This window comes from Corvus moneduloides, chromosome 5, assembly GCF_009650955.1.
Source record: "Corvus moneduloides isolate bCorMon1 chromosome 5, bCorMon1.pri, whole genome shotgun sequence".
NCBI lineage: Eukaryota > Metazoa > Chordata > Aves > Passeriformes > Corvidae > Corvus > Corvus moneduloides.
The window spans coordinates 2,093,483-2,116,174 of NC_045480.1; the positions used below are offsets into that span (position 1 = coordinate 2,093,483).

The following is a 22,692-nucleotide window of genomic DNA, read 5'->3' on the forward strand; positions in this document are numbered from 1 at the left end:
CCCATCCCGCAGGAAAGCCCTACAGGGCTGGGGCCGTGAGCTCACACTGCCAGAGGCTGGAGCACCTTCCCGGAGTGCAGAGCAGGGGGAAGCCGGGGAGCAGCTGGGGAAGTGGGTGTGTGGGGAGCTGCTTTGTTTGAGGTGACACAAGACTGACTGTAGCAACAGCCGGTGTGGGATGTGTGAGAGGGCATGAGGGTGTGAGAGGGACGTGCTGGCACCCCAACACTTTCCCCCAAGAGACGAGCCATGGTGAGAGCCCAGCAAACACTTTATTGCCAAGGACAGCGCTTCCCTCAGCCCCCAGGCACAAAAAGAGAGGCTGCCTCACCGCATCCCATACCAGATCAATCCATTACAGACAAGCAGGTCCTCGGTGCTGAGAGCCAGCCCCAGCATCAGCCTCAGGCCACACAGGGGATGGAGAGAGCTGGGCAGCCCAGCCTGCGTGACAGGGACACTCCCGTAGCACTAAGGCACCGTGCTGTGCTCCGGGACCACCAACCCAGACACTGCCCATGGGCTCCCGCAGGCCTGGGGGCCTGCAGACAGCCTGGCTCCCCAGCAAAGGTGGAGGGTACCCAGCAAACAGGACCAGTTGGGGTGGCACAGAGGTGGCCCAATCCCCTGAGTGGCAGAAATAGCTCTCTGCTACCCAGGTACCTCACAGCCCTGCACACATCCCAGTGACATCCTGCTCACCCCCAGGCCGTGTCCCCTCTCACTTGTACCTGGTCTGCTCGAGGTGCCCCTCTGTTCCCGCTTGCTCAGGCCGACGCTGTGCGGGATGGGTGGTCAGCCTGGCCTGGGGAACCAGCCTGTCCTGGGGCACTGGCTCCCTGTGCCCCATCAGAGGAGACGTCCCAGGAGCTGAGTGCCGGGAGAGCTGCCCCAGGCCACCGGCAGGGCGACAAAGCCCAGTTTGCTGTAGAAGCTCAGCTGCTGCCGGTCGGTGTCACTGACCTGGCAGAACACTCCCCGTGACCCTGGAAGGGAGGTGAGAGGTCAGGGCACCAGAACCCCAGTGCTGGGACTGGGGGCACAGTGACAGGGATCCCCTCCGTAAGGGGATTGGTCTCTCCACTGCCCCTTTGGCACAGAGTGCCCCTGTGATGCCCTGAGACATGTCCCAGTCATTTCCCCCAGTGCAAAGGGAGGGGACAGTGCCTGGGAGCTGGGGCTGCTCTGCACCAGAGAGGGGCCAGCTCCCAGCTCTGGTGGGTGAAGGAGCAGTTGGGATGGGGTTGTGCTGGATGAAGGGCCAGCACTCGGAGGTCATGCTCACCGTTGGCCCTGAGTGCGCTCAGCAGGCAGAGGGCCAGGCTGCGACTGGCCCCCACGTCCAGCACGCGGGGGGCCGTGCCCAGCTGTACCAGGGAGGGGAAACGTCTCAGCACGGGCTGGGGCACAGCCAGTGGCTCTGCATGGAAGAAGAGCACTGCTTCCTCCAGGGCATCCTGCAGGAGACAAGCACAAGTGAGGGAACCCCCTCCACCTCTCCCATCCACGCTCCCCTCTGCTCCAGGTGTCCCCTCACCTGTCCCAGAGCTGGGCCACCTGTGCCCAGGTCTGGGGGGTACTTGTGCCGTATGGCCGGCAGCCAGCTGCTGTCTCGCTGCTGCAGGAAGCCCTCGGCGTGGAGCGCTCCGGCTGCATAGCCACACGGGCCACCCTCATCCTCCAGCACAAAGGTGTACTCAGGGCTCAGGCTGAGGAAGCTGCCCAGAAGTCTGCCAGGCAGAGCAGGAGCATGGCTCAGCTGAGCCTGGAGCCCCTGGGAAACCTCAGAGCAGCTTCGTCCTTCATGCCCCAGCTGGACAGCACCCAGCACCCACTGACCACCCCTTTGAGATCCCTGCTAGAAACCCTCAGCCAACGGGAGCCATTGCAGCCTCCAGCATCCAAGCTGGACATCTGTAACAGTGGCTGCCATGACCCTGCTGGACATCAGCATGGGAGTGTCCCTCCCTGCCCCCCTCAGTGAGGCCATTGCCAGCCATGGGGCAAAGCTGGTCCCCAAAAGAATGCCGAGAGGCCATTGCCTCACTCCCCAGCCCTGCATCACCCAGCACGTGTCCAGGGTCAGCACAGTCCAAAGGGCTACATCTCACCTGTCACCGAGGAGATCCGGGTGGGCCACGAGGATCTCTGCCACTTTGGGATCACAGTCCAAACTCTCCCGGCACATCCGGTAAAGCTCTCCCTGGAAGACCCGGACCCATGTCAGCCCTGTCTGTGCCTGCCGTGCCACAATGCCAGCCACCACCTTCTGCTGGCCTCGGGCTCATCACCACAGCACAGCCAGCCTTCAAACCAGAAATTGCCATTCCGGTCAGGCATCCTGAGAGCAGCTGCTGCAGAGATGGCCCCAGGCCGGAGCATGCTCAAAGCAGCCAGAACGGCACCAAAAACAACACTGAAACTCAGGTCTCCAGAGAGCCTGAGCACAGCAGGACATCCCCAAATGTCCTGTCTTGGTCACAGTTGAGTTTGCTGCTGCAAACATTCTGATAAAAGCCTTGCTCCTGAAAGGGGAGGCTGCCCTGATAACCCAACAACAGGGGCAGGACCGTGCCCTGCTGTGCCTGTTCCTGCAACAGGCCGATGGGCTCAGCTGGATTTTCCTCTCAGGGTTTCACTGGACACAGACTTTGTTGTTGTCAAGGTTCAGCCTGAACAGATGAGCTGCACTCGTGTCTGTGGTGCCTGGATTTGTGGTGTTAGGCTTTCCTTGAGCTGGAGAGGAGCAGGGTGAGGGAGTGAGGTCTGGCCAGGCCCTGTCACAGAGAGGTGGGTTTGCTGAGGCCACAGCACATTCTCCAGCCCATGGTCCGACATGCTGACCACAGCCCCAAGAGCTGCCCCAGGCCAGCTGGCTCTGAGCAGAGCTGGACCCGAGGTCTCTCTCCACCTGTGTCACCCCACACTGGGAGCTCAGCCTGGGGTCAGCAGCAGATGAACCCATAACTCATCATTTTAAGGGCAGCACAAGCCATGCAAAGGCTCTGGCAGGACACCCCTCCATGCCACGGCTCCCACCTTGTCCAGGGGCAGCAGCGGGCGCAGAAGGTACAGCTGGCTGGATGGGAAGAGCGGGGGTGGATGGTAGAAGAGGTCACAGCTGTTCCCCACGGGCAGCAGTGCCTGGAAGAGATACAGTCCATCAGTTGGTCCTGGCATCCTGGAGGCAGCAGGAGGGTGGCTCTGAGACTCCCGAAATCCCAGGAACCACAGCCCAGGTGCAGAGGCCTGGGGCTGCTCTGCCTTCCCAAGCTTGCAGCAGCTCAACAGCAGAGTTGGGATATTGGCTTCCCAATGGCTCCTTCAGCCCCCACAGGGAGGGAGACACCCTCACCTGCAGCTCTCCAAAGAGGCCCCCACGACGCGCCCAGGGCTCAGCGTCCCTCCCCAGCAGGATCGGGGCAGTGATACTCTGGCACCCTGGAAGCAGCAGGACACAGACACACATGAGGTGAACAAAAACCTGCTAGGCAAAGGGAGGTCAGCCTCTGCCAGGCAGATCCCTGCTGTCACAGCTCCAAGGATGTGTTCCCCAGCTGTGCAGCCTGAGACAGTGGGAACATGCCCTGCATGGCTGCGTCCCCGAGGAAGGGGCTCAAGGTACATGGCTCCCTCTCACACTGGAGACCTGCTCAGGTCATCACCTGGTAACAGTTCTTGGTTTTTAAGAGGTCACAAGGCCCACAAAGCAACCAGGGAGCCCTAAACCAGAGGAAAACTGTGCAAAGCGATGCACAGGCATTGAAAAAACAGCTCCACCTCTGTCACCAAGGGCATTACTGCTCCCAGAACCCTTCTTCCACACAGGCTCTGGGGTCTTTGGGATAAAAGGGCTGAGGAACCATATCCTAGAAATGACTGTGAGATATGGTGAAGATCTACTCCAATGACTGCCCTGTCCCTGGCAGCAGTGCCTCATCCTGCCCCGCTGTGTCATTCCCAGGGCCATTCCTGCTCGGCTCGGCAGGCAGAGTGTGGGGAAGGACAGCCTGATGGTGAGTGCTGGCTGCTGCTGTGGGGCTGGGGCTGGTAAGGGGTGAGCTAGGGCAGTGTCCATACTTACAGCCAAAGCAGTTCCCCCAGGTGCCCTTGGGGTCGGGGTCGCAGAGCAGGTGACCATCTGCAAAGAGGTGAAGGGGTGAGCACAGGACACAAATCAGCCGCAGAAAAGGGGTCAAGGGGAGGTGCACTCCCAGAAGGGACCCTGGCACCCCCAGCTGGACACTGGAACCCCAGATCTCTGGGGTGGGTCCCAGAAACCTTCACCTCCTTAGTGGGGAAGCAGTGGATCCCCAGAGAACAAGCATCAGGGTGCCCTGGATGTGCCCCAGTGCCACAGAGTCCTGCACTCCGACTCAGCTGGGTTTGGATAGGTGTGACAGGGACTGGCAGGGGCTGGCAGGGCTGGCATCAGCCACGTACCCAGCCAGAGGACAAAGGCACTGGCGGCCAGCAGCATGTTGCGGATGTCCCAGAGGTAGGGGTGCAGGTCGTAGAGCAGCGCCCGGCCGGCGGTGCTGACGAAGCGGCTGTGCAGGCGGCATGTTCGTGCGCAGAGCAGCTGGAAAGACTGAGCCCGGCCTCGCCACTGCGTGCCCTGGAGACACACCAGGTGTCAGCCACCTAGGGACACACGCCATGGCAGCCACCCTGCTGCAGCAGCACCAGGACCAGCCTTACCCCGCAGGCATCGGGTGCCGTGGCCGGGACCCCCACGCTGAGGCTGTTTGCCCGCAGCCACCGAAAGTGCTCCAGGAGATCCTGTGCCAGAGCTCCATGGTGGTAGGGCAGGTAGAAGAGCTCCACCAGCATCCGCACCTCCTCCAGGGTCAGTGGTGCTGTAGGGCTGGACACGGTTTCCTCTGGGGTCAGTGGTGCTGTGGGGCTGGATCTGGCCTCCTTTGGGGTCATCAGTGCCGTGGGGCCAGACCCAGCCTCCTCTGGGGTCACCAATGCCACGGGGCTGATCCTGGCCTTCTCTGGGGTCACTTGTGATGTGGGGCTGGTCCTGGTCTCCTTGGGGGTCACAGGGCCAGACCCAGCCTCCTCTGGACTCACTGGTGCCATGGGGCTGGATCCAGCCTCCTCTGGTGTCAGTGGTGCCATGGGGCTGGTCCTGGCCTCCTCTGGGGTCACTGGTGCCATGGGGCTGGTCCTGGCTTCCTCTGGGGTCACTGGTGCCATGGGGCTGGTCCTGGCCTTCTCTGGGGTCATCTGTGATGTGGGGCTGGTCCTGGCCTCCTCTGGGGTCAGTGGTGCCATGGGGCCAGACCCAGCCTCCTCTGGGGTCACTGGTGCCATGGGACCAGGGCTAGCACCAACCTCATCAGTCAGTGGGGCTGGGAGGGCAGGGCTGTCACCAACCTCAGGCCCTGGGGGTGTCTGGGGCACATCAGTCCTGATGGCCTCAGGCTGGGTGCTGCTCAGAGACTGGGCGGGGCTGGCACTCCCTGTCCTGGCATCACTGGTGGGCGAGGAAATGTTCTGACTGGTGGTGGCCCCGTTGCTGGAGCTCGTGGTGGGGCCTGGACTGGGGGGAGTCTCAGTGGCCATTGGGATTCCTGCAGACTGGGCACTCCCAGCCACACTGGGCAGAGCAGAGGAGGGCTCACAGCTCTCCCCACTCTCCGTGGCGAGCTGGTCCCCAGCCCTTGTAGGGCCCTGCTGACCGCCAGTGGGTGTCCTGCTCCCGCTGTCCTTCTCAGGCTCCGAGGTCACCTCCTTGCACCCCTCCTCTGGTGCCACTCCACAGGGCTTGGGGCTGTGCTGATCTGCCCCACCGGGAGCAGAGTCGTGGGGCTGAGGGTCGGGAGTGACCTCCTGTCCTCGCTCTGTGCCAGGCTGCAGCCTTGGTCCTCCCTTGAGGCTGACACTGGGGTGTCCTGGGGTCCTTCCTCCTGGCAGAATGGAACAAGAGGGAAGCCCCTTTGGCAGCTGCATGGAAACTTCTGCTCATGGGGCAGGACAGTGCTGGGGAGCTCCATCCCCAAGCTGGCAGGAGATGAGTTGCCAGAACCCTGGGCTCGAGTTCAGGCCCCTGGAGCTGGTGAGGCTGTGGCTTTGCAGAGGCAAACACTGCAAAACACCAAGCTCACCCCTGGCTGACCCCCTCTTCCAGAGCTGGCGCAGGCTTCAGTGCTGCCAGCCAAGAAAACCCTCTCCAGGTTGTGGCCATGGCAGGAGCACCCATGGGGCAGCACGGCAGGGTGGACACTCACACCTGCCCACCACGGCATGCACGGCCCTGCTGCCACACCAGCCCCAGAGACCCTCCAGATGGGCAAGGCTGGGGCTCCCTCACCCCGCGCCCACCAAGCTCCTGGCAGAGCCAATCCAGCGCTCCAGGGATTGAGGGATGCTGCATGTGCAGATCCATTGCCTACCTGGCTCCAAGGCCTGCTGGTTTATCTCGGCCACCCAGTCACACAGCGCCAGCTCCAAGGCTTCCTGGGGGCTGTAGCTCCTATCCTGAGCACCTTGGCTGTCCCCCAGGGCTGCCACTGCCTCCATTCCTGAGGAACTGCAGCTCGTCAGCCTGGGCAGCCCTGGTTCCATGCAGGAAAGCTTCAGGGCTGGGCAAGGATGGGCAGCAATGGGCACTGGGGCCAGGTACCTGCGTGGTCAGGGTGGGCACAGCTCCCCAACTCGCTCCGAAACCAGGTGCCCAGTGTGTGTATGGGGATGAAGTTGGCCTGGAGCTCACAGTTGGGGTTGAGGAGCAGCCCGTGGAGCCTGGACATGAGGCCAGGAGCACGCCCCATGTAAGGGCCCAGGAAGACACGTCTGCAGTCATAGTCGTTGGCGTAGAGGTTGTCCCAGATGACGGGACAGCGCCTCAGGACAGCCTCCACCTCCTCCAGCAGCACTGCTGAGAGCTCCTGTGACACCACCTTTGGGCCTGCAGCATCAGGGTGGGAACACACGTGGGGCACAGGGTCCATCGGACACACAGCAGGGACACGGGCAGAGATGTGGGTTGGGTCTCCCCACCCACACTCCCAAGCCAGGAGAGCAGACCCCCAGCTCAAACTCCTGCCTGGCTGGGGCTGCACACCCCAATATGAGGCACCACAGTGGGGTCACTTGCTGGTGGCTCTCCCAGGACAGCCCGTGGCCATAGGGTTTGCAGACACTGCACGTGGCCACGCACCCAGAGCTGGTCCTGGTGCTCACCTGTCCAGATGACACCGATCCCTGGGAGCAGCTCTTGGCCGATGGTCTGCAGGTAGCAGGACTGGCTGGGGCTGGGAGAGCAGAGTGAGCTGCAGTATTCTGGGAGAGAGCACAGAGCATCCCCTGAGGGCTGGGGGAACAGGAGAGGAAAGGCTGCCGGGATCATGGACAGGGGCTGGGGCCCTGCTGCAGCCTGGTCCTGTCTTAGTCCCAAAATGTCCATAGCTCCTCCAGGAGCGTGAGGAGTCCAGGGAGAGCTGTGGGGGCGGCCAGGGCACTCAGCTCTCAGCAGGGACAGGGGCTGGGTGCAGCCAAAGGGCATCCCAGTGTGAGGGGACTCCCTGGTTTGGGGGGCTGGGATTGCAGCGCTGCGGGCAGTACCTGTAGGACAGAAGAGGAAGACGGAGGGTTGGCCCAGCTCCTGGTAGACCTCGTTGGCCACAGAGGCCTGAGCCTGTGCCAGGGAGGGGAAGACATCTCTGTCAGCTTGGCACATGCAGGGGTCGATGTCGTCAAAGAGCAGCGCGAAGGAGCAGCACCCCATGGCAGCCACCTGTGGGCACAGAGGGGCTGCTGGGATCCCTGGGCACCAGAGAGCCCCAAGGGGCTGGAGAGAGGCATCTGGGCACAGCACAGATGGGGCAGTTCCTGCCTGGGCTGTGCCATGGGAGTAGCAGCTGCGCATGGAGCAACCCCACCATGCCAGTGGCTCTTTGCCCTCCCTGGGGGCTCAGCTCCAGCCTGTGCCAGGCCTCAGTGCTGCTCAGCAAGTTCTGGGGCTTGGCTGGTCCATCTCCTGCCCCCGTCAGGCATCCATGGAGCCTTCAGCTCTCTGTCACCATGACAGGGACAGCACATTGGCCACCGGGCACCCCAGAGCTGCTCCCTCTGTGCAGCAGCAGGAGAGGTTTACACCCCCACACCAGCCCATGGGGTGGGCACAGGAACCACACATGTGCCCCTTGCCTGGGAGCAGTGGGATGAAGGAATGGCCCACGGTACCTGCCTGAGTTTTTGCTGCAGCAGGAGCCGATCCCCGGTGCTGGAAAACACCATGTCCTGGCCAGCAGAAATGGCGAAAATAAACTCCACACCCTGCTCTTGGGCAGCTTCGATGAGAGACTGCATGCGGGCTGGGGACAGAGCACAGGGGGTCTGTGAGAACTGGGAGGCACGGGATGGAGGGGGACAAGGGATGGAGGGGGACAAGGGATGGAGGGGGACAAAGGATGGAGCAGGATAAGGTGTGAAGGGGGACAAGGTGTGAAGGGGGACAAGGTGTGAAGGGGGACAAGGTGTGAAGGGGGATGGGGTAGAGCAGGACAGGGGATGGAGCAAGACAAGGGATGGAGGGAGAACCCCAGCAGTCTGAAAGGAAGAAGCTGAGGTCGTTGGGAGGGGAGAGGCTCCAGGAAGACCATTTCCACTCCCTCAGGACACAGAGGACTTTTGACAAGGGTGTACGGGCCAGAGATCACATTGCCAGAGACCCACATGGGGAGTTCCCCATGCTGGGTGGTTCCTTAGGCAATTCCATATGATGGGCACGGTCTGGGAATCTTCTTGCGCTTGGCAAGATCTGGGGGCCTCCATGCAATGGGCAGGGTCCTGGCAGGATGGAAATAGCTGGGGCACAGCCCATGCTACCCTCTCAGGGACCCGGGATGCTTGCAGCCCCCCGTGGGGCCCAGCAGAGCCGCTACCTGCCTCATGCTCTGTGTAGGGCTCTCTCCAGAGCAGCCGGTGCTTCAGCTCATCCTTGGGCGCGTACATGTAGCAGTTCAGCCCCTGGCGTTGCAGCCTGTGCAGGGAGAACAAGGGGTCAGCCAGGTTCCACACGGGCTCTTTGCACGGCCACATGGAGACAGAAATCTCAGCCAGCTGAGCTCTAAGGTTTGTGTCAGAGAGCAGCAGGACGTGCCCCCCGGGAGGGCAGACACCTCCCTCTTTTGGCACTCCTGTATGGAAGCCATCTGATATATTCATTTGCTTTTATTTATCCTCCTCAGCAGAAACTATTTTACATTTTCCCATGGTCAACAGAGTAGGAAGCACTTCAGGTATCTCGTGATAAAAGTCCCTTGTCTTGTTTCTTTCCAGATAAGAAAAACACCGATGGACATGTCACTCTCATGTGCCACCATGTGAACACATCCCAGTCCAGCACCAGACAAGGCCCCCATTAGACCTTCTCATTCCTGAGTTACTTTAAAACATCACAGCTTGTTTTCCTTCCATTTTTCTGTACCCACATCTCTGGTCCCTGCACTCTGGTCCTTAATTACACTTGTGACTGCCCGCACTGTCACCACTGCACTGCCCATGCAGTCACCAGGGCACTGCCCACACTGTCACCACTGCACTGCCCACGGGAGGCCCTGCAAAGCCCCAGTTCATTGGTGGCAGGTCCTGTCAGTGCAGCTCATTCCTGTGCAGGGATGGCCTGTGCACGGGCACCAGCTGCTTGGAGAGGAGCTGCATGGATCAACTCCCATCCCAGTGACGGATCCTGCGCACATCCTTCCATCACTGGGACATGGGGTGACGCACAGACAGGCATGGGGACTCACGGGGACACAGCAGGGCCACCCACACCAGGCAGGGGTGGCAGCCTCAGGACACAGCAGCCACCTGTGCTCAGGATGGAGTGATGCCCTCGTTCCCACAGGGTTCAGCCCAGCTCCAGCGAGCCCGGGCAGGCTGGAATTGCCCGCCTGGTGTCTTCGCTCGCTGCTGGTGGCAGCGGGGACGCGGCCAGCGTACCCACACGGGGCTGCACCAGGATGAGTGGAGCCCCAGCACCATCTGCCGGCACGGGGCGGCCCCGCGTCCGTCCGTCTGTCTGTCCCGCGGCACCCACGGCCCGGCCAAGCGCGGATCCTTCCCGAGCGCTGGGACAGGGGGACACTGAAGAAGCATGAGCCCCTTTCGATGCCACCGCCCCTTCAGAGAGGAAAATTCGGGGTACTTGCCATTGAAAAAGAAGTTTTCTCTGATCCATTGACCACGGTCTCCCATAGAAACCTGTAAAAGGGAGGGGAAAAAAGGGCAAAATGTAGTTGTTAGTGCCTTAAAACAGTCTCTGTCTGTGCTATCCCTGAATGCAGAGATGCTCTGCTGGACATGCAGCACCCATTCTGCCATTGGGACCACTTCCAATATGAAGAACCCTTCATATTTCTGTGTGTAGGAAGCCCTGGGAGGTGCAGAGTTGTCTGCAAGGCCAGGGAGAAAGGATATCCAGTGGAACACAAGCCCTTTCCCTTGGGGACAGGCAGATAAATGGGTTTGGAGAGATGCAGATTTGACAGCTCCTCAAAGCAGAGGTTAAGGGGAACCCGTCAGTGTCCCAGCACAGATGGGAGATTTAGCAAGAGAAGAACTTTCAGCCACTTCAAGTCTCTGCAAGATCTGGCAGCTGCAACGTGAAGTCTCATGGAAAATCCATTACATCTTGGACGGTGATGGCAATTGGCCATCAAGGCATCTTCCTGCTTTCTCTCTGCATCACGGGCACCTTTTGAGTCAATCACTGCACCTTCCAGCAGCCAAGGCCAAGGGGAGCAGATACTTGGGAAGCGACGGCATTCCCAAAACTGGGCGGTGCACAGGCGCAGGCTGCACTAACTCCATTAAGCTGGGAGAAGGGATCAGCTCTCAGTGTCTGGCATGAGGCCAGTGTCACCCAGGAAAGCACCTGCATTTCCCAAAGCACCTGAGTGTCCCAGAGCTCATCTGCCCTCATTCCCTTGGCTCCCTTTGGCAGGAGCCCACCCTGCAACCCCCAGCACCAGCCCTGGGCAGTGGTGAGGTGGGTTGCACCACAGCAACACCCACTCTCCATCTGTCTTCTCTCTGCAGACAGATCTTCTACCTGCTTGAACACCTACATGGTTATTCCATATACTTTGAAATAATTTATAGTCACCTTGCTATCCATCCCCCACCATACACGGGGCCAAATTTGTGGCCACTTGAGAATCCCAGCAAACATTTCAAAGTTATTTCTGTGGTAAATAATTTGCTATTTCGAGATCACAGCGAGGTCCCCAGAGTCCCTGTATGGCACCTGCAAGTGACACTTTCACAGCACATGTTGCTGTGAACTGACGTGGGCTGGCAAGGAGGACACTCAGTCCTGCACACGCCCTGCCAGCAGTGTTCTCCTGGAATGGCTTTGCCAGCAGCATCCCTGTCCTCTTTCCCAGGTCAACTCTGCTATATCCATGATTCTTGTCTGACTCATGTCAGCTTCTCCACCCCTGCATTTCCTGTTTATTTTACATTTATTTGCATGGTGCCCCAGCTTCCTCTCAGGTGAGGCAGTGGGCAGTGGCCCTCAGGGGGGTACTGTGCTGCCAGGAGAAGGGCAGATGATTTTGCCAGGCCTGGCTCAGCTCCAAAAGGAGCTGGGGATGTGGGGAGGGAGAAGCACAGAGCCAGCTCTGGGCACGGGACCTGCACTGCTGCCCATGGGCAGGGTGGGCAGGTGGGGCACACCGGGAAGCTGCCCCTGAGTCCAGGGCAGCCGAGAACCTCGTGTAGAGCTCTGGAGCCCGAGCAGAGGGTCCCTGTGCCCCTCTTGGGAGGTCAGCTCTGCTGGTGTGGCTGCGGGGCTCAGCGGGGCTCTGGGGAGAGCTGGGAGCATCCCAGGGGGGCTGCTCCAGACCCCCGACAGAGATGGAGAGCCGTGCAAGAGCCCCACTCCTGCCTCCCCCACAGCCTGGGGCCCTTCCCGGCCCGGCTCACTTCGGGTGGATGGGACCAGCCCCTGTAATGCCCGAGCGGGTCGGGCGCCGGCCCCAGCCGCGGCCCCGAAGGCACCTACCTTCCACCACGCCGCAGAGGAAGCGCGGCCGCTCCGCCATCCCCGCGCAGGAGCGGCCCTGCCGGCGCGGGGGCAGGCGCAGGGTGCGCGGAGGGGGGACGGAGTGATGCGCGGAGGGACGGAGGAGTGCGCGGGGGGACGGAGGAATGCGTGGAGAGATGCGCGGAGGGGCGGACGAGTGCTCGGGGGGGATGGAGGGGGAGCGGGGGTTGAAGGAGTGCGCGGAAGGATGGGGGGCGCGCAGAGGTGGAGGGTGCGCGGGGAGGGATGGAAGGTGCGCAGGGGGCGGAGGGTGCGCGGGGAGGGATGAAGCGTTGGCGGGAGGGGATGGAAGGATGCGCAGAGGGGTGGAATGTCTGCGGGGGGATGGAGTGTTCGCGGGAGGGGATGGAGGGTGCGCGTAGGGCTTCGCGCAGGGGCGGCTCCACCGCCCGCCCTCCCCGCGGGGACGCGCTCGCCGCAGCGCAGGGGGCGGCCCCGCGGGTGGGGCCGGGGCGGGGGCGGAGCGGGGGCTGCCCGAAATCTGTGCGGAGCCCCTGGGAGGCGATGCTCGGAGCCGCAGTCTCGGAGCCCCCGGCCCGGAGCCCCCGGCGCTGCAGCCGCCGCCGCTCCCGGGCACTGTGCCCGCGCCAGCCCCGGCTCCCCCGCGTCCCCAGCTGCGGGGGTTCTCCCGGTGCAGCCCGAGGACACTTCCTTCTCCTGCCTTTGAAGCTTCCCGGGACCCCACAGCCCCAGAGTTGTTCCCGAGGGGTCGAGTGTCATTATCCCCTTGTGTTCACCACTGAGCTGGCACCTGCCCTGGCCACACCCTCGTGCCAGGCCTACGGTGCGTTCCCTCTCCTGGTCCGTGCCATCAGGCCGGTCCATGTGCCTTGCAGGTGACTCACCTGCCTGCTTGTGTCAGGCTGTTTGCCTTGTGCCACCCTGCTCTGAGCTGCTGACGCTCGTCTGGCTCGTGGTTGTCTCCGTCCCGCAGGCTGTGGTTTGCAGACGTGCTGCCACGTCATGAGTTCCCTGTCCTGCAGCTGCACATCACGGGGCCCTGCCTACACGCGAGCCGAGGTGTTTGACACCACCAAATCATTTTGCCCTTTTTCAGACCACTGTCCCTGTTTGTTGACGCCACTGTTTTGCCAGGGTTTGCGGTCTGATCGTTCGCCTGTCTTGTACACTCTGTTATTGGTACTGCTGTGGTTACATCCTATTGCTGTTGCTAGTAAATGGCTCTTATCTCACCCTGTGTGACCTTTACTTTTTGTGCCTCCAACTCTCCTCTCCGTCCTGCCTCGGGGGGAGGATAGGGCATGAGCAGGTGGTCTGGGATGTTTCAATAGGAACACTAAATTGGGGAATAGCATTCCTAAACCAGGACACCGGCACAATTTTGTTACTATGCAAGTGTGAGGGATGGAGCTAAGAGAGTGCAGAGGGTCACCCCTGCAGCCAGGCACTGCCAAGTCTCTCCCAGCAGCTGTCTCCGCCTGCAGCTGTTTCATCAAAACCACGGGTGGAGAAATGGGCATCAGGGCCTGGAAAACCAAGATCTGTGGCTTCTCCCTCTTCCCTTTGCAGGTTTATGTTGTGTCAGGAAACTGAGTCATGGTGCCTGGGCCATCAAAGCAGCAAGAAGCCTGAGAGTGACTGACCAGCAGTGACCTGGCAGGGTCACAGTGCCATCAGAGTGCCACTAGGCTGGGCCATCCAGGTGCAGGGAGCACCTGGCTGTGCTCGTCCTTGTTCTTTGCCTCACAGCCAGCATCTGTCCCACCTGCTGCTGGGAATGCTGGACTCAAACCTGAGCCTGCAGAAGGGTGCTGGGGCAGGCTGGAGTGGCCAGCCATGGCAGGGACAGTACTGGGAGCAGCCTAGTGCCCCTGGAGTGGCTTCGGGGCCTGGGGACATGGCATAGTTGGAGGCAGAGAGATATGGATGGCATTACCCCATCCACATAGACAGTCAGAGAATGAAGTTGTGCAGGGCTGTGCATACACAGGTGTTTGCTGTGATTCCTTCCTTCCTCTGCTTCCTCTGGGAGCACCTGGCTATTTATTCCACGGTTTTCTTGGACTATGAACTTGAGCCAAGCAGCCTCGAGTTCTCCACTTGCTTTTTTCTCCTAGCAAAGACATCACTCCTTTTTCCCGTCCTGTGAAACCTCACCTATCCCCTGTCCACTGCCCACATGGCCCTCACTTATCCTCAGCCCATCCGAGCAGGTTTTCCCATCTCCAGTGATAGCACACGCCTGTGTCACACGTGTGTGCACCAGTTCGCACTCACGCACACGCACACACGTGTTCACACTCACGCACACGCACAGGTGTGCACACAGGCGTTCACACTCACGCACATGCACACGTGTTCACACGCACACACACGCACAGGTGTGCACATAGGCGTTCACACTCACGCACATGCACACAAGTGTTTGCACTCATGCACAGGTGTGCACACAGGCGTTCACACTCATGCATGCACACGTGTTCACACGCACACACACGCACAGGTGTGCACATAGGCGTTCACACTCACGCACATGCACACAAGTGTTTGCACTCATGCACAGGTGTGCACATAGGCGTTCACACTCACGCACACGCACACACGTGTTCACACGCACACACACGCACAGGTGTGCACATAGGCATTCACACTCACGCACATGCACACAAGTGTTTGCACTCATGCACAGGTGTGCACACAGGCGTTCACACTCATGCATGCACACGTGTTCACACTCACGCACATGCACAGGTGTGCACATAGGCGTTCACACTCACGCACATGCACACAAGTGTTTGCACTCATGCACAGGTGTGCACACAGGCGTTCACACTCATGCATGCACACGTGTTCACACTCACGCACATGCACAGGTGTGCACATAGGCGTTCACACTCATGCATGCACACGTGTTCACACTCACACACACGCACAGGTGTGCACATAGGCGTTCACACTCACGCACATGCACACAAGTGTTTGCACTCATGCACAGGTGTGCACACAGGCGTTCACACTCATGCATGCACACGTGTTCACACTCACGCACATGCACAGGTGTGCACATAGGCGTTCACACTCACGCACATGCACACAAGTGTTTGCACTCATGCACAGGTGTGCACACAGGCGTTCACACTCATGCATGCACACGTGTTCACACTCACGCACATGCACAGGTGTGCACATAGGCGTTCACACTCACGCACATGCACACAAGTGTTTGCACTCATGCACAGGTGTGCACACAGGCGTTCACACTCATGCATGCACACGTGTTCACACGCACACACACGCACAGGTGTGCACATAGGCGTTCACACTCACGCACATGCACACAAGTGTTTGCACTCATGCACAGGTGTGCACATAGGCGTTCACACTCACGCACATGCACACACGTGTTCACACTCACGCACACGCACAGGTGTGCACATAGGCGTTCACACTCACGCACATGCACACAAGTGTTTGCACTCATGCACAGGTGTGCACACAGGCGTTCACACTCATGCATGCACACGTGTTCACACTCACGCACATGCACAGGTGTGCACATAGGCGTTCACACTCACGCACATGCACACAAGTGTTTGCACTCATGCACAGGTGTGCACATAGGCGTTCACACTCACGCACATGCACACGTGTTCACACGCACACACACGCACAGGTGTGCACATAGGCGTTCACACGCACATGCACACACGTGTTCACACTCACGCACACGCACAGGTGTGCACATAGGGGTTCACACTCACGCACGCGCACACGTGCACACGCGAGCGCGCCCCGCCCCTGACACGCGCGTCCCCGTCCCCGCCCGGTCCCCGCCCCGTCCCCGCCCCAGTGGCGCGGGCGGAAGCGCGCGGCGCGCGGGGATGGAGCCGCCGGCCATGGAGGGGCCGCTCCTGGTGCAGCACAGCCACAAGTTCGGCACCAAGGTGGGTCCCTCCCTCCTTCCCTTCTCTTCTTTCTTTCTTCTTCCCTTCTTCCCCTCTTCCCCTTCTCCCTGCCCTCGGGCCGGCTGGGTGCCGGAGCGGAGGCGCTCCGGGCGCCGCTCCCGCTGAGCGGCCGGCCCGGGTGGGGAGCGGCCCCGGCGCGGTGTGACCCCGCTCCCCGCAGCGCTGGAAGCGCGGCTGGTCCGCGCTCTACCCCGCCAGCCAGCACGGCGTGGCCCGGCTCGAGGTGTTCGACTGCAAGGAGCCGTCGGCGGCCGGGCGGGCGGGCACCCGGCGGCTCGCCCGCACCGTGGTGCGGCTCAGCGACTGCACCAGCGTGGCCCCGGTGGGCGAGGGCGGCCCCCGCGCGGGCACCGCCACCTTCCGCCTGGAGACCCGCGACCGCAGCTTCCTCTTCGCGGCCGAGAAGCAGCAGAGCGAGGAATGGGTGGCGAAGCTGTGCCAGATCGCCTTCCCGGTGAGCCCCGGGGTGGGTGGAGGGGATGGGACGGGACACGGACATCAGTGTGTGTGGGGGTGACCCCTTCCCACCTGGCGGCACAGGGAAGGACACCCTGAGGCAGCGCCAGTGGTCCCAGGTTTAAAGCACCCGGCCATGGCACTCCGGTTGCCTCTTGCTGGCTCCTGCTGTGGGTTGCGGGACTCCTCGGCGTGCTGTCAGTAATTCGTGGGTGTGGCTCCAAGTTTTAAGTCGGGCTCTTCTTGCCCGGTGCAGAGCTCGTGCTCGCCCCTGTAGAGAGCTGGCTGGAGGCCAGGTGATGGCCGAGGAGTGTGTCCTCTTGGCCCAACCACTGCTGCCTTTCCTGCCACAGCAGCAGCGGCGGAAGCGGAGCTTCGAGAGTGTTGTGGTGCCCGGTTCCAGGACCCATCTGGTTCCAGGGCCTGGAACCCCCTTGCCCAGCCTTGGGGCTCGCTGCTGGGAACACCCCATCTGTGCTGGTCCTCTAGCCCTGCAGGCCCTGGGGCTGGTGGTCAGCCAGCATGACCACCCGAGGCTGTTTGGGCAGTGGGTGCCCTGAGAGTGTGGTTTTCCGTGCCCTCTGGGAGAGCAGCCTATGCCTGCCCGGCCCCACAGTCCTGGCTCTCCCTCCTGGGAGGTGTTTGGAGAGTCCTTGGTTGGGCTCCAGCCGATTCCAGGCTTGAAATGCTGGGCAGGGCTGCCTGGCAGGAGGACTGGCTGCACAGCTGGTGATCCCAGGATCTCCCCCGGACGGGTGTTTGCCGAGTGTGATTTACCTTTGTCCCTCATGCGTCTCCCTGCAGTCTCCTGCCAGGCCAAGTGTGTCTGTGCAGCAAATGCCAGGGCTGACGGGGCCGGGAGGCACTGGTGAAAATGACTCTGTGTCTCCTGATGCAGTTGGGGTTGCAGCCTTTGCCCTGGAAGTGGCTTGTGGGGCTGAGCTGGGGACACAACACACCCTGCAAGTGGGGCAGGATAGTGGCCAGGCCAGGGAGCACCTGCTTGGAGCAGGGCTGTGCTCCTGCCATCCCTCTCAGGGGAGCCATTGTTTGTGTGCCCGAGGTCCAGAAGCAAGCTGACAGTTTAGGAAGTTGTAAGCAAAAGGCTTCAAGGCTGGCATGTGTTTTAGAAAGGCCTGACCTGGAGCAGGAGGCACAAGAGCTGCACGTGGCCTCTCTGCACAGAGCATCTTCAGCTGGGAGTGCTGATCAATGTGATTTTGTGTCATGTTGCTGCCCAGAGGGTAAGCAGGGTCCAGCAGCTTGGAAGCTGGAGCCTGAGTTCATTTGGAGTTCAGAACAGAATTTTCTTTTCCTTTTGAAGATGAAGAAAAGTGCAGTCAAATGGAGCCTTAGAAGGCTGTGGAAGATTAGGTGGCCCTTGGCTTTCCAATCCCAGGCTGGAGCCCTGCTGCACTGGATGCTTTAGCTGAGGAGGAGCTGCTGCTATCAGCTGTCAGGACATGAGGTTTTAGGACCCAAACACAAGGGCTGGATGGCCCTTTTTTGGGCCTCGTTTGGGCTTGTTGGTAAGAAGCTCGTGTTTGTGGGTTTTAAACTGAAACTGTGGCACTCGCCTCCTGCAAGATGTACCCTCTGCTGCAGCCCCACGGAACAACTCCAGCTCCTGGCCACACACTGGCCCTCCCTTGTGCCAGCTGCACAGGGCTCTGTGAGCCTGTAATTTGTGAGGGGATTTTCTGGAGGAAGATCTCTGAAAGCACCAAGGGTCTGTGTCCCTCCCCAGGCCCTTTGGGACCGTGCTGGCACACGGTTGCTGACAGTGTGTGTTGCACTTTCAGTTCTGCATGTGCTAAAATAGAACTGCTCACTTCCCCTCTGCGGGCCACCCCTCCTCCTGGGCAGGACACAGACCCCCTGTTACCAGGCCATCAGCCCCCTGAGCTTGTGCTGGTATGGCCAGGAGGGTGTGTTGGGGTTGTGCTGTGATTTGGGGGCAGCTCTGTGGGTTGTGCTTCCCTGCACCCTGTCAGTGCAGAGCTCAGCTTGGGACAAGGTGCTGCCAGGAGCTCAAGGAAGTCCCTCCTGTGCGTCCTGGCCCTGTTCATCCATGTTCATGTGGGCTCAGGGGGGGCTGTCACTGGCTGTAGGGTGAGCAGGGTGCAGGACAGCCAGGCTGTGTAGGGCCAGGGAGGGCAGCAGGACCCAGGCCATGCAAGGGAGCCCGGGGCTAATGTGGGAAGGGGACTCTGGGTCTGATCTGCTCTCCTTTGCCAGGGAAATGGCCCCAGCGATGGCGTGGTGTCACAGTATGGCAGAGAGGGCAGCGGGGAGGCGCCGGCCCTGGAGATGGCCGTGAACTCCATCTACTACTCCAGAGACGAAGGTGGGACCTCCTGCTGCCCTGACTTGGGGCCACCTTCCATGGAGCCTTGTCCTGCTGCTGCCCCATCGCTGGGGCCACGCTGGGCATTGCCTGTGTGCCCCTGCTCTGCGCTGAGCAGCTCTATCCCCGCAGTGAACGCCTTCTGGGTGACGGTGCAGCGGACCGAGGCCGCGGAGCGGTGTGAGCTGCGTGGCACCTACGTGCTCAAGGCCGAGCGTGACAGCCTCGTCCTGAAGGACCCACGGACGGACAGGATCCTCTATGTCTGGCCCTACCGGCTGCTCCGGAGATACGGCCGGGACAAGGTGGGGAATGGGGAGCCCCGTGTGCTGCAGGTGCTTCCCCCGTAGCTGTTCCCTTGTGGAAGGCTGAGCTGATGTCCTGCAGCCAGCCCTGCCAAATGCCAGGACTGCTGCAGCCCCTTGTGACCATGGCAGAGTTGCCAGGGACATGTCACCCTGACTGTCCTCAGTTCCTGCCTGTGTCACCATGCTGGAGCATGGGCTGGCAGCACACTCATCCCCTCTGCGGTTGTCCCACTTTTTCTGAGGCCATTGCAGCCTCTGCCGCTCCCTTTCTCCATCCCAGCGCTTCCCAGCTTGTGCTGTGAGCAGGGACATTCCTCAGTGCTGCACACAAGCTCTCCCCAGCATCCAGGGATCTTGGCTCCTGGTAGTCCTGGCTCTGCCCTGGGCTCAGTCTCTCCCTCCTAAGGATGGTGGCTAGAGCAGAGGGGCTTTGAGGCACCAGTTGCTCTGGATTTGTTCACTTTGTGGGGCGAACTGCTCCTGTTCTCACTGACCTCTCCGGAGTCCCTCTCCAGACTCCTCCTGCAGTGAGTCCCCAATCTGCCTTGCTGCTACCCTGAGTGCAGGAGGTCTGGGGCACGCTGGACAGGGAGGAAGTGGTGGCCCTGGGGCTGTTTAGTGGTGTCCCTGAGGCTGTTTATAGCGGTGACCGTGTCGGCCGCACTCTGCCGATGGTGCTTTCTGTGGCACATTCCCAAAACAGAGGTGGAAACCGAGCTGCCCCTGTGGGGATGTCCAGCTCATGTGCAGAGTCTGTGCTGGTGGTGGGAAGAGAGTTGCAGGATGTGAGGAGCTGCACCCACAGTGACCTGAGCAGAGAGGGGTTGACTGTGCTTCTGTTCAGCAGCACTGACCCACGAGAAGAAGTTCGTCCCCAGAGACCTTTGTAGCAATCACAGGGGCTGCTGCTGCCTGTGAGAGAGGCAGAAAATCCCCCCTGGTTAAGGGAATGAGGCTCAGGAAGGGTGTGCGTGTCAGCTGGTGGGAACCTGCTCACCAGAGTGTGTTCAGACCAGAGGAAGCAGAGCCCTGGTACGAGACTTCTCTTTAGAGGATCTTTACCGTGAACAGATTAATGCTGGTAGGTCAATGCTTTGCTTACTCTTGGTAGCCGAGCTGCCAAGCCGTGTCCTTCCTTTTGTATCTCTTGCTTCCAGATTGCTCCCTTCTTACCTAACATTCCATACTAGTTTCCCCTGCTGAACTGTCACTCACCTTCTCACCCCACTCCCTCCTCAGTGTTATTTCCTGGACTATTTGGTGCCAGTGGTTGAAACTGCTGGAACTGCTCCCATAAGGCAGCAGGGCTCCAGCAGTGATGTCCCCTCAGGTGTGCTCCAGTTCCGGTTCCACAGCTTGTTCTGGGCTGCTGGCCAGCGTGGCCTTTCCCTGCCCAGCTGCTGGACACAGGGTGGCCCTCAGTGTGGGAGTGGAAGGAGCAGGATTTCAGGGCAGTCTCTCCTGCAGGATGTGCAGGATCAGTGCTGCAGCCACACGCCCTTTGGTGGGAAGCACAGCCTGCATGATGCGCTGGGTCAGCGGGTGCTGAGCAAGATGTGACCCTTCTGCTTCCCCTTCAGGTGATGTTCTCCTTTGAGGCTGGCAGGCGCTGTGACTCAGGACCTGGAAACTTCACCTTCGAGACCAAGCAGGGCAACGAGATCTTCCGCCTGGTGGAAGCCTCCATCCAGGAGCAGAAGGCGCAGGTGGAGGAGAACCGTCAGAGCTGCGACTCGCTGGAAGCCGACAGCCCTGGCATGGTGCAGATCCGCCAGGCCCTGGCTGACAACCTGAACCTGGAGCTGCCCGCCGAGGGGGATGACACCCCGGCACCCAAAGCGGGGCTGGCACCCAGGGCCGGTGCAGCAGCAGAGGATCGAGACGCCGCGTCTCTGCTGAAGAGCCGGACTCTGCCAGAGCTGCCCGTGCCACCGGCCAAGCCCGCAGTGTCCAGCACCCCGCCGCGCTCCCCTCTGCCCAAGGTGCTCCATGCTGTGCCGCCAGCTGAGGACCCATCCAGTGTGTACTCAGAGCCCCTGGACTCAGTGAAGGGCCTGCGGCCACGGCCGGACCCGCTGTACTCGGACCCTGTGGACAGCAAGGCTGTGAGCGGGGCCAAGGCGCCCGCTGGGGCTGTGGAGGAGCCAAAGCTGCGGCTGCCGGTGCTGCCGTACTCGGGCCCGTACGAGCAGGTCCGGGCCGAGGGGCAGGGCCGGGCCGAGGGTCGTGGCCAGGCTCCCCCTGGGCACAAGGAGCACATCTACGACGAGCCTGAGGGCCGCGCTCCCCGCCCCCTGCACCCCCTCACCTACATCTACGACGAGGCGCGGCCCACGAGCGAGGCCTGGCGCACCCAGGGCCATGACGGCAAGGGCGGCTACGAGTACCCCTACAACCCCAGCACTGACGATTACTCGGTACCCGCCTTCCCGGCCAAGGCCAAGAACCCCAAGCCAGTCCCAGCCCCCAAGCCCCAGGCAGCCTTTATCCCCAAAGGGGCAGACAGGGTGGAGGACCCTGGCAGGCGGTGGGGCAGCGCTGCCCCTGAGAAGGTGCTCATCAAACCCAGCCTCAACAGCAGCAACAACAACAATGTGGAGGTGCTGTACAGCCAGGTGGTGAAGCCGCAGCAGCTGCAGAAGAAGGAGCAGTCTGTGGATGAGTACAGCTTGTCGCCTCTCTATGAGGACTTAGGGGAGATATGAGGTGCTGCTGCTCTGTATCTGTATCTCAGGAGGGACTGGGCATCCCAGTGCCAGCTGGGCTCCTCCTCTGGGGCGTGGCTTGGGGTTGTTCGGGCTCAGGCAGAGCCCCTTTTGCTCACCAGTGCTGAGGGGCTGTGTTTTCCTGGAGGGAAACAGCAAGAGCAGGAGAGCTGTGGCTGGTGCAAGTACCAGTGTGTTTCTCCAGCTCTGGAGCTGGCTCCACTGTGCCTTCTGATCTGCAGGAGGGCTGGCTGTGTTGCCCTGTACTGCTGCTCCGACTCTGCTCTGGCTTCCTGTCAGACCAGGCTGCAGGGCTCTGGTGCCTTTGTGGGGCGTGGAAGGCTGCTTGCCATCAGTCTCCAAAAGTATTTTTATACAAAGTTATTTTAGTATTAAAGTCTGCATGTCTCAGAACGACACGTTTGCCTGTGGCATGGATGGGGAGTTGCAGGTGCGCGTTTGTGCCTGTGCCAAAGCTACTGAGTTAAGAGGGAGCCTCAAAGAAAAGTGCCTGCCAGGTTGAGCTGTGGCTGGGATGCCCTGATGCCAGGGGATTAAGGGAAACGAGAGTCAGGCTCAGATATGTTGATGGCCTCCAGCCATAAGGCTGGGCAGGGACAAGTGCTAGCTCAGCTGCTGTGCTGTGGCTCAATGTAGCTCTCCTTCTCCAGCTTGATCCCAATGCTGATCCCCCCCCACCCCGTTCCCAGCTGCTTTGAAAGGCCTGGAATGGCTCAGTCTGGATCCCATTGACTTTAATGGCAAAATCTGTGATCCCTGCTGTGTGGTTTGGGTGATTGCTGTGTGGCCAGCCTTGGGCAGAAGCCTACCCAGGGGAAAAACAGGTTCTCCTTTTGGTGCTGGTAATGGTTTTGAGAGATTTCAT

At 60.9% G+C, this 22,692-nt stretch overlaps 2 protein-coding genes across 8 annotated transcripts; one reads left to right on the forward strand and one right to left on the reverse strand.

The window, feature by feature from the left end:
• Window positions 1–253: 253 nt before the first annotated feature.
• On the reverse strand, window positions 254–12,973 carry LOC116444456 (protein O-GlcNAcase-like). 7 transcript variants are annotated; one of them, XR_004240325.1, is made up of 18 exons: window positions 12,023–12,458; window positions 10,167–10,218; window positions 8,898–8,995; window positions 8,197–8,327; window positions 7,576–7,747; window positions 7,195–7,293; window positions 6,635–6,919; window positions 6,405–6,533; window positions 4,702–5,918; window positions 4,444–4,618; window positions 4,085–4,141; window positions 3,356–3,441; window positions 3,040–3,144; window positions 2,112–2,203; window positions 1,538–1,730; window positions 1,286–1,457; window positions 732–986; window positions 254–444 (listed from the first exon to the last, which is right to left on the reverse strand). XR_004240325.1 is itself a non-coding variant. In XM_032109875.1 (18 exons), exons 1-18 carry the CDS (start codon window positions 12,060–12,062, stop codon window positions 850–852), a joined length of 3,201 nt encoding a protein of 1,066 aa, XP_031965766.1. In that variant the 5' UTR covers window positions 12,063–12,459; the 3' UTR covers window positions 254–849. The 7 variants fall into 7 exon arrangements, 6 of the variants coding, with proteins under 6 accessions (XP_031965766.1, XP_031965767.1, XP_031965765.1 ...); XM_032109875.1 differs by having other exon boundaries at window positions 254–986; window positions 4,702–5,176; window positions 5,216–5,918; window positions 12,023–12,459; XM_032109876.1 differs by lacking the exon at window positions 12,023–12,458 and adding an exon at window positions 12,910–12,973 and having other exon boundaries at window positions 254–986.
• Window positions 12,974–15,871: 2,898 nt separating this feature from the next.
• On the forward strand, window positions 15,872–22,225 carry DOK1 (docking protein 1). Its single transcript, XM_032109043.1, has 5 exons — window positions 15,872–15,969; window positions 16,151–16,444; window positions 18,685–18,793; window positions 18,926–19,098; window positions 20,682–22,225. Exons 1-5 carry the CDS (start codon window positions 15,907–15,909, stop codon window positions 21,804–21,806), a joined length of 1,764 nt encoding a protein of 587 aa, XP_031964934.1. The 5' UTR covers window positions 15,872–15,906; the 3' UTR covers window positions 21,807–22,225.
• The last annotated feature ends 467 nt before the right edge of the window (window positions 22,226–22,692 follow it).